The sequence below is a fragment of the Orycteropus afer genome, unplaced genomic scaffold (assembly GCF_000298275.1).
Source record: "Orycteropus afer afer isolate SDZICR_OR568_19922 unplaced genomic scaffold, OryAfe1.0 scaffold00169, whole genome shotgun sequence".
Lineage (NCBI taxonomy): Eukaryota > Metazoa > Chordata > Mammalia > Tubulidentata > Orycteropodidae > Orycteropus > Orycteropus afer.
The window spans coordinates 3,455,953-3,467,266 of NW_006921756.1; the positions used below are offsets into that span (position 1 = coordinate 3,455,953).

Consider the following 11,314-nt stretch of genomic DNA (forward strand, 5'->3'; position numbering starts at 1 on the left):
TGCTAGTTGGGGTTTAGTCCACTTCTATATCCTTCCCTTCAAGGCTCAGGGGTCCAGGATTATCTTCTGTGTCTGTGTTAATTGGTTTCCCTTTTCTGTGTTGAAGAGGGTCTGTGCAGTCTTTCTGCCTAGTCCACCATCTTGCTGGAACTTCCTCCCAGGTGGTTCTTAAAGATCCTCAGGTAATTCTCATAGACATCCTAGTGGGTATGAGTGGTATCTCATTGTGGTTTGATTTGCATTTCACTAATGACTAATGAAAGGAGATCTGGTGGCATAGTGTCTAAAGTATTTGACTGCTAACCAGAAGGTTGGTGGTTGAAATGCACCAGCCACTCTGTGGAAGGAAGACTGGGCAATCTACTTCTGTGAGATTTACTACCTTGGAAACCCAAAGGGGATCACAAGTGAGTCAGAATCAACTTTATGTCTGTGATTTGGTTTTGGTTTTTAATGTCCTATGGTGTTGAGTATCCATTCATGTGCTTATTACCCATTTGTATATCTTTAGAGAAATGTCTGTCCAAGTTCTTTGCTCATTTTATACTGGATTGTCTTTTTTGTCCTTGAGCTTTATGTGTCTGTTATATATTCTGGATACTAGACTTTTATCTGATATATGATTTGTAAGTATTTTTGCCATTCTGTAGGATTTTTTTTTTTTTTTTACACTCAGGATTTCTTTGAATGCACAAAACTTTTAAATTTTGATTAAGTTCAATTACTCTAGTTTTTCTTTTGTTGCTTGTGTTTCTGGTGAAATATCTAGGAAATCATTGCCAATCCAAGATCTTTAAGATTTATTCTTATATGTTTTTATAACAATTGTATTATTTTAGTCCTTAAATGTATACCCTTGATCCATTTTGAGTTAATTTTTGTATATGATATGTGAGGTAATGGTCCAACTTCATTCTTTTGTATAGGATATTCAGTTTTCCCAGCACTAGTTGTTGAAGAGATTGTTTTCCTTACTTCACATCTTATGGTCTTTGCATCTTTGTCAAAAAACAATTGGACAAAGGTATATAGGTTTATTTGTGGACTCTGAATTCTATTCCATTAATCTACACAGCTATTATTATGTCACATTTGATTTGTTTGCTGTAGTTTTATAGAAAGTTATGAAATTGGGAAATGTGAGTCCTCCAACTTTGTTCTTTTTCAATATTGTTTTGGCTACGTAAGATCTCTTACAATTCCATATGAATTTAGGATTGATTTTTCTGTTTCTGCAATAAAGGACAGTAGGATGGTGATAATGATTGCCTAAATCTGTTGATCATTTGGGGGAATGTTGCCATCTTAACAATATTGAATATTCTGTTCCATGAACATCTTTCAATTTTAAGGTCTTCTTTAATATTTTTCAGCAATATTTTGTGGTTTTTGAAATATAAGTCTTGAACTTCTTTGGCTGAATTAATTCCTATGTATTTTATTCATTTTGATACTATTATAAATGAAATTGTTTTCTTAATTTCCTTTTCAGATTTTTCATTGCATGTATAGGACTATAACTGATTTTTGTGTTTTGATCTTGTATCCTGCAACTTTACTGAATTCATTTGTGTGTGTGTGTGTGTGTGTATGGACTCTTTATATTTTACATTAATATTATATCATTTGATAATAGAGATAGTTTTACTTCTTCCTTTTCAATTTGGACACATTTTATTTGTTTTTCTTGCCTAAATGCTCTGGCCAGAACTTACAGTACAATGTTGAATAGAAATGATGAAAGTGAGCGTCATTGCTCCTGTGCTTAGGGAGAAAAGTTTTACTCTTCCGTGATTTAATAGGATATTAGCTGTCTTTTTCATATATGGCTTTTATCATGTTGAGGAAGTTCCCTTATATTTCTAGTTTGTTGAAGATTTTTTATTATGAAGGGAAATTGAATTTTGTCAAATTCTTTTTCTTTGTCAATTCAGGTGATCCTGTAGGGTTGTCCACCATTCTATTAATGTAATATACTACAATGATTATTGCCTAAGGCACTTGACTGCTAACCAGAAGGCTGGCGGTTCAAACCCACCAGTCACTCCTTGGAAGCAAGGTTGGGCAATCTACTTCAGTAGTGATTCTGCCTCAGATACCCAAGGAGGGGTCGCTATGATTGGGTCTGACTCAACGGCACATAACAACAACGATTATTGTTCATATGTTGAACCACCTTTGGATTCATTAGATAAATCCAACTTGATCAGGATGTATAATCATTTTAATATCCTGCCTAAAGTTTTCCATTAGTATTTTGTTGAGAATTTTTATATCTATATTGGTTTGTAGTTTTCTATGCTTGTGATGTCTTTATATGACTGTGGTATCAGGCTAATGCTGGCCTCATAGAATTAGTTAAGTATTACCTCATCTTCTACTTCTTGAAAGACTTTGAGAAAAATTGGTGTTAATTCTCCTGTTTAAATGTTTAGTGGAATTAATCAGTAAGGTCATCTGGTCTTGGGCTTTTCTTTGTTGTTGTTGTTGTTGTTATGTGCCGTCAAGTTGGACCTGACTCATAGCGACCCCTCCTTGGGTTTCCGAGGCAGTATCACTACGAAGTAGATTGCCCCATCTTCCTTCCGAGGAGTGGCTGGTGGGTTTGAACTGCCAGCCTTCTGGTTAGCAGTCAAGTGCCTTAGGCACTAAGCTACCAGAGCTCCTTTGCTGGGGGATTTTTGCTACCGATTCAATCTCTTAGTTTGTTATAAGTCTACCCAAATTTTCTATTACTTCTTGTGCTCATGATGGTAGTTTGTGTGCTTCTGGGAATTGCCTCTCTCTCTAGGTAATCTAATTTGTCTTTGTATAATTATTCATAGTATTCTTTTAAAACCCTCCTATTTCTCTGAGATGGAGAGTCATATCCCCTCTTTCATTTCTGATTTTAGTAATTTGAGTTTTCCTTCTCTCTTTGTTTCTAAATCAATTAGCTAAAGGTTTGTCAACTTTGTTAATCTTTTCAAAGAACTAACTTGTTTGCTAATTTTTCTATATTCCTTTTCTGTTTTCTATTCATCTTTAATCATTATTATTTCCTTTCTCTGATGTGTTTGGGCTTAATTTGCTCTTCTTTTTCTGGTCCCTTAAGGTATACTTGACAGCACATAACAATAACAACAACAAGGTATAGTTATTTATTTGAGATCTTTCCACTTTTTTGACATAGGTATTTATACCTATAAATTTCCTTATGAGCACTGCTTTTGTTGTATCCTCTAAGGTTTGGTATGTTGTATTTTCACTTCAAAATATTTTCTAATTTCCTTTGTGATTTCCTCTTTGACCCATTGGTTATTTGTGAGTGCATTAAATAATTTTCACATATTTGTTAATTTTCCAGTTTTTCTTCTGCTATTTATTTTTTGTTTCATTCCATTGTGGTTGGAGAAGATACTTCGTATGATTTCAGTCTTTTAAAATGTTTGAGAATTGTTTTGTAGCCTAACATATGCTCTGTCCTGGCGCATAATGCAGGAGAGAAAAACTCAAGTGGATTTTTGAAGAGTGGATGCCATTAAGATCCCTTCTTACCTTTAGACTCTGACTCTGAGCCGGAAATATTTTACAGGCACATTTCATGCAAGCTTTTGTAGGAAATGATTCTCATATAAACAACTTCCTCTTCTAAATAGTCATATATGTTTCCTCCTCAATTTTCACTTCTTAATTCATTTCCTACTTAAGGAGTGAACAGAAAACACTGGTCTGATTTTCTTAGATTGGTAAAACCAAGGGTCCATATCTTGCCTTTCCTTATTCATTCCTCTTCAATTTCCTCAGACAAATTCAAGAGGTGAAATCTGTGGAATATCTCAAAAGAACAGGCCCCAACATAGCTTTATATGACTGTTTGTAAGGAAAGTAGAGCTTAAAAATGCAACCAGGGAGTCTCCAAATTTTCATTTTCCATTTAAGCCCTGTTGTTGTTGTTAAGTATTGTCGAGCCATCTCCAACTCATAGCAACCTTATGTACAACAGAACAAAACTGCTCGGTCCTGTGCCAGCCTCACAATCCCTGCTATACCTGAGCCCATTGTTGCAGCCACTGTGTCAATCCATCTTGTTGAGGGTCTTCCCCTTTTCCATCAACCCTCCACTTTACCAAGCATAACATCTTTCTCCAGAGAATAGCCCCTTCTGACAACATGACCAAAGTAGGTGCGACCAAGTCTGACCATTCTTGCCTCCAAGGAACATTCTGGCTGCACTTCCTCCAGGATATATTTGTTAGTTCTTTCAGCAGTCCATGGTACTCTCAATGTTCTTTGCCAATACAGCAACTGAAAAGCATCAACTCTTCTTCGTCTTCCTTGTTCATTGTCCAGCTCTCACATGCATATGAGGCAATTGAAAATACCATGGCTTGGGTCAGGCGCACCTTAGTCCTCAAAGAGGCATCTTTGCCCTTCAGCACTTGAAAGAGGTCTTTTGCGGCAGATTCGCCCAGTGCAATATGTCTTCTCATGTCTTGACTGCTGCTTCCATTGTTGTTAATTGTAGAACCAAGTAACATGACATCTTTGACACTTCAATCTTTTCTCCATTTATCATGATGCTGCTTATAGCTCCAGTTGTGAGGATTTTTGTTTCTAAAAAGAAAGTCATACTCTTTTTCCCACTTCTATTCCCAATAGCCTTATAACTGTAGGTTCTAAAGTTAGAGAGCATTTACAAGCTTCTTTATTCTTGGGTTCTGCCTTCTTTAGCCTCATCTGGAGACTAAGGGACTAAGAACAACCTGCACTATGGTATTTATAGTACATCCAAAACATATAAAAACATATAGAATTTTTAACTCGTGACTTTCATCTAATGTGTGTTTTTCTCTTTTGCTCCACTTTACAGATTCGAAAGATACCATTAACCTCAAGATCCTTACATCCTGGCTTGGTAAGTGTCTCTGCTGGATCATTCCCATCTAAGCCTAGGGGGAGGAGACCTTCCTAATAGACAATCAATATTCCTGTAGCCCTCCTCACCACCACCAACACTCACCTTTGCTTCAGAAGCCTGAGATCAATCTTGCATTGTCTTCCTTAGCTTCTTCTCTTATACTGTTTTTTTGAGAAGTTTTTTTTGAGACTTTTAATTGCTACTGTAAATGTGGTCAAGAGCTAGGGAATACCAAGTGGTCTTGGGATTGCAGGTTCTGTCAACTTTCTCCAACAACTAATGACCCTACCCTCAAGTAGTACATTCACAAGGATTCCTGAAAGAGAGGGAGGGTCTCTCAACCTGGTGATATGGGCCTTCCTAATAGTGGCCTTGGGAGAGGCTGCCTTTGTAAAATATCATGAGATTCTTCTTTCTCCTCCCATTCCCTGTGTTCCTTCCATTTCTTAGCCTGCCTGCTTTTGCAGCTGAGAAAGTCCCACCAGAGACTCCAGAACATGGAGATTATCTCCAAACCATGGGATCAGGCATGTGGTGGCATCTTGTTTCCCTCTCGCAACACAGTCTGCCTGACATAGCTATTTAAAATATCATTCACCACAAATTTCATTTTCCGTTTTCTACAACATAATTTTCTCTATAAAATCTTGCCCTTAAAGAACCTGCTCCCCTAAATTAAGTTTTCATGAACTTAGTGGAGCTCTGTTTCCCCATTAGCCCAGCAGGAATGAGAAAGAGAAAGATCTTTAAGCCTGTACCCTTGATTCTCAGCCTGAAGAAAAGCATGAAGGTTATGGAAAGAGAGCAAAGCCTCTGGTACAGTCTGGAGCTTTGAGTCAATTTAAGGCTTTGTATTAAATAAATATTGTGACAGTACTTTTCTAGGTGTGAACCAGAACTTGCTGGGATACTTGCTATAAATTAAGGGTCCTTGCTTCTACTCCCAGTCCTTGGAACTGATGGTGCTGAGGGATTGGGCTCAGGAATCTTCCTTTAATGAACATCTCAGGGAATTCTGATGTGTGCTGAATCTGAATACTACTCAAGTAGAGGCTGATGAGGGGCATTGGTGATATAATTCTCACACTCCACATAGGACACTCCAGCTTAATTCCCAGTCTTTGAGCCTCATTCTTAGCCACAACCTGTGTGTCAGTTGAGGCTTGCATGTTGCTGTGATGCTGAATAGGTTTCAGCATAGCTCCCAGACTAAAATGGACTAGGAAGAAAGACCTGAAAATGTACTTTCAAAATTCAGTAATGAAAATCTATTGGATCACAGAGTTCCAATCCACAATTGATCACATAAATGGTGCAAGATCCAACAGTATTTCACTTTGTTCTATATGGGTCACCATAAGTGGGGGTAGGGGAGGTGTGCAGAACATGTAGGGGGCAACTGAAAACAGCTAACAACAGCAGCAGCTGATGACTTTGTCTATCTAAAGAGATGAGCTTCTTATTGAATTCCATTAAATAAACTGATGTTCTGGTTTGGACTTAATTCCCAAACTGTTAGACCTACTCTTGCTCATTTACTCCTTCATAGCTCTGTCCAATTTGACTTCTTCTCTCCAGTGTTATATACAGGAGAATGCTACCTGCACTCCCAGCAACCTGCAAGCCTCACATCCTGGGGCAGTGATCTGAGTATTTAATTCTTTCATTTCATAAGGTCGAGGACTGGTGAGCCTAGAAGGTTCCACGTGGTCATATCACCGCCAGATGGTGAAACCTGGCTTCCACGGCAGCATTCTGAAAATTTATGTCACCATTATGTCTGAGAGTGTAAGAGTGATGCTGGTAAGAAGAAGGGAGAACATTTTTCCAAGGCCTCCGGATTGAGGTGTAATCTGCATAGAGGTGCAGGAGACCCCAAGTTCCCACTGAACTGTATTCATGTTAGTTTGTATTGGGTTTATGATCTTTGGGCCATGAGTATCATGAAGGCAAGGACTGTATCTTAACTGTGTTTATATTCCCAGCATCTGTCATAGGGCAGGGGTTCAGATAGCTACTCTGTGAGGATTAGTTGAATGAATGAGTGACTGGGTCTAGTAGACTTATTGCATTTGGAAAACATAAGGCACAAGAAAAAAAATAATTGAGTCTTATGTTTTAGACAGCAAAAGGAGTCAGAATCCCTCTAGAGAGGAAAGCCCTATGCTCAAGAACAATGAAGAAAGATTTTCTAAGGAAGGTGACTAGAACTGGATCTTAGAGAAAGGATAGGATTTATAGAGGCAAAGCATCATAAAGTACAGCACTGTGATCAAGCGAGAGGAGAAGCCTTAGCTTTGGTAGAAGCAGAAGAAAGTGTGAGAAAGACATGGTTGTAAGATTACAAATCTCTCCTCTTGGAGTCTGGATGCCATAGGTATGTCAGGCAAGCCTGAGAATGTCATGATCTGTTTCAGAAGTCTGAATGAGATGATTATGAAAGCTCAAAAATAAATCTCCTAGAATCAAGTTGTAAATGTCCCAGATGGCCCAGAATAGCAACCAAAGCTCATATCCTTTGAGGGGAAAAACATCTTGTGATTTCAGCAAGGTGAGTTCAGTGACCTGTAGACAAGTCTTTTGGGGAACTAAAGGAGAGTGAAGTTTTCCAACTTTCATCAGATTTTAAATAAGGACGTGGAACAAGGAATATCATAGCTGCTGTCAGATGGATCTTGGCCCAAGGCGAAGAATACCAGAAAGGTGTTTACTTGTGTTTTATTGACTGTGCAAAAGCATTTGATTGTGTGGATCATGACAAATTATGGATAACACTGAGAAGAATGGGAATTCCCGAACACTTGATTGTACTCATGAGGAACCTGTACATTGACCAGGAGGCTGTTGTTCAAACAGAACAAGGGGACACTGCATGGTTTAAAATCAAGATGGGAGTGTGTGAGGGTTGTATCCTTTCCCCATATTTATTCAATCTGTATGCTGAGCAAATAATCTGAGAATCTGGACTATATGAAGAAAAACGTGGCATCAGGGTTGGAGGAATAATCATTAACAACCTGAGATACACTGACGATACAACATTGCTTGCTGAAAGTGAGGATGACTTGAGGCACTTACTGATGAAGATTGAAGAATATAGTATAAAAAAATCCTCACAACTGGACCAATAAGCAGCATCACGATGAATGGAGAAAAGATTGAGGTTGTCAAAGAATTCACGTTGCTTTGTTCTACAATCTACACCAATGGAAGCAGCAGTCAGGACATTAGATGACTTGTAGCACTGGGCAGGTCAGCCACGAAGGAGCTCTTTCAAGTGCTGAGGAGCAAGGATGTCTCCTGAGGACTAAGGTGCACCTGACACAAGCCATGATATTTTCAATCACCTCGTATGCATGTGAGAGTTGGACAATGAATAAGGAGAACCGAAGAAGAGTTGATGCTTTTGAGTTGTGGTGCTGGCGAAAAATGCTGAAAGTACCATGGACTGCTAAAAGAACTAACAGATCTGCACTGGAGGAAGTGCAGCTGAAATGTTCCTTGGAGGTGAGAATGGCCAGACTCTGTCTCACCTACTTTGGTCATGTTGTCAGAAGAGATCATTCCCTGGAGAAGGATGTCATGCTTGGTAAGGTGGAGGGTCAACGAAAGAGGGGAAGGCCTTCAACAAGATGGATTGACACTGTGGCTGCGACAATGGGCTCAAGTATATCAAGGATCATGGAGCTGGAGCGGGATCGGGCAGTGTTTCGTTCTGCTGTACATGGCGTCGCTATGACTCAGAAGCGACTCAATGGCACCTAACAACAATGACATTGTGCAAACATTGAGAAAATAACAATAATGTACTTTATTGATCCCCCATCATCACATGCCAAGTACTGGGTGAAGCAATTCCAGTCATGATTTCACAAATAATTGTTAATTAAACAGGGTCTCAGAGACATGGAACCACCCAACCAAGACATCTTTTGTTGCATGACAGAGCTTAGATTTAAATCAGTTCTGACTGGCCCTGTACTTTTCAGTACACCACACTGCTATCATTCTGACACTGTCACTGTGCCCACCTCATATTCTAAAATAAAAATCAAAGCATAATATACAGACATAGTGGTAGTATCCACCTTATTAAGCATTTACTATGTGCTGGGCATATTATATCCTTTAATGTTAACCGCAATTGTACAACTCGGGTTATATCCCCATTTTGCTGGCAAAGAAATTGAGATTTAGAGATTAAGCTGTTTGTTCAAGGTGACAAGCCAAGAGGCACAGTTCAAACTCAAACCTCCTTCAGTTGGAAGAGCATGCTCTTGACACAACACATTATATATTTTGCTTCCAGTCTTGGATCTCCCTTCATGTCCTTATAGTGCTCCCTCCAGTCCAATGAAACCACTGCTTCTCTTTGCATTGCCCTTATCAACACACACAGACACCTCTCCTATTATTACCTGCTTTCTGCTCTTTCTCTCCTCCTCTTGGCTCCATGACAATTGCATTCTTTCAAAACTTCTGATTTTAGTAATATGTTTGGAGAAAGCTTTCAAATTGAACTAATTCACATTGAAGAGTTGATGAGAGCTTCTAAACATTCTAAAAACATTTATATTACAATACAGATCTTGATATTAATAAATACCCAGGTTTTAACAAAATGAAGTTTTCTTGGGTGAGGACTGAGTGGTGGTCAAGTGCATCCAAGGAATAAATACAGTAGATCCTACTGCACAATTAATGGTTTTATAGTATTGTCTGTTGACACTCTTTGAAGGCTGGAACTGTATTTAATTTCTCTTTAAATTCTCATGGAATCTGTGCAAAATTTGGCAAGTGCTAAATATGTTTGAGTTCTAGAATCCAAAACCTAAGTTCATTCATAATCCTCATAGATTTTTAAAAATCTTATTTCTTTATTCTATGTTTTATTAACTTCTATTTTTTTCATTATAAGAATTATATAAACCATAGTACAAAAAAAAATGGTGAAAAAATATGTAATTAAATAATAATTCCCGCACTCTAACAAAGTCACAAATAGCATTTGAGGCACAGTATTCACTTCCAGTTCTTCCAGGTTGTTTTGCTTTATATGGTTGTAGTGATACTGTGAATTCATTTCGTAAATTTTCCCTCTATTTCTGAGCCCAAAAAGCTCTGAAAAGAATACGAAAGAGCTTGGTCATTAGGAACAAATGGATATATATGCAATCATGATCTTTATATCCCCTGCCCCAGAACAAATGGGAGAAGCTCATTACCCAGGACCCACATCTAGAACTCTGGGAAGACATTTCCTTGATGGCTCTGGACTGCATCATGAAGTGTGCCTTCAGCCAACAGGGCAGTGTCCAAACAGACAGGTCAGTGACAAAAAGAAGATATTATTCACTAATAACCATGTCATCTACTAACGTGATATCCGGTCTCTCTCTTTCAGCACTTTTAAATCCTACCTAGAAGCAGTAACCAACCTAGGCAATCTCACCTATTATCGGTTATACAATGTCCTGCATTACAATGACCTGATTTACAAATTTAGCTCTCAAGCCCACCTCTTCTATAAATATCGCGAAGTGACTCATCAGCACATAGGTTAGTCCTGAACTTTGAATTTTCTGAATCCTCTGTAAGACAGCTCATTGTCTCAAACATAATCTCTGGTTTGGTTGCTTCTGTTGTGGATGTATAAGGAGATCTGGTGGCATAGTGGGTAAGGTATTTGGCTGCTAATCAGAAGGTCGGTGGTTTAAACCCACCAGCTGCACTGTGGGAGAAAGATGAGGCAATTTACTTCTGCAAAGATGTACAGCCTTGGAAACCCAATGGGGGTCACTATGAGTTGGAATCAATTTGATGGCAGTGGATTTGGTTTTTTGGTTTTGGTTGTGGATATATGGCCTGGCCATCATTCAAAAACTCTGATTTGTACCCATTAAAATAAGGTGCTACATAAATCCTAGGAAGAGAGTAATGCATTGTTGGGGTATGTATTTGTATCATAATGTTTGGAGTTGAAACTAATTGAATAAGCATAATACCCCTATATGTTGCTTCATTTTTTATGCAGAAGCTTCAACTGTTAAGAAAAACAAAAGTGAAAGAAAGGAAGGTATTTCTGTAGGTAGACAAAAGAGGACATCTGAAAAGGTACAAGGCATGTGTGGATGGTGCATACTATGCATAGTTTATCGAATAATGTAACACACCTCTGAGGACTCCCTTTGTACAAGTTTTGGGGATGGGACATAGATATCTTAGGGAGCTCCTACTTCTGCCACCACAATATACATTTTAAAGTGTTGTATGAACCTGATTTATCATTTTGAACTTGGCCTCTTTCTTGTCTAGTAATGTTTTTAGTCTAAAACTCTGCTTTATCTGATAGTAGTATAACTGCTTTTTTTTTTTTTTTTTTTAAAAATTCCCTTAGTCTCTGCTTATATGGAA

General features: G+C 38.3%; 1 protein-coding gene across 1 annotated transcript in view; it reads left to right on the plus strand.

Moving 5' to 3' along the window:
- Positions 1–11,314, plus strand: part of LOC103201954 (cytochrome P450 4Z1) — a 67,479-nt gene that overhangs the window by 5,781 nt on the left and 50,384 nt on the right. Inside the window, exons 3-6 of the mRNA XM_007946724.1 lie at positions 4,853–4,897; positions 6,576–6,703; positions 10,103–10,227; positions 10,305–10,459. Coding sequence (XP_007944915.1) covers positions 4,853–4,897; positions 6,576–6,703; positions 10,103–10,227; positions 10,305–10,459 — 453 coding nt within the window. The remainder of the gene's footprint in view (positions 1–4,852; positions 4,898–6,575; positions 6,704–10,102; positions 10,228–10,304; positions 10,460–11,314) is intronic.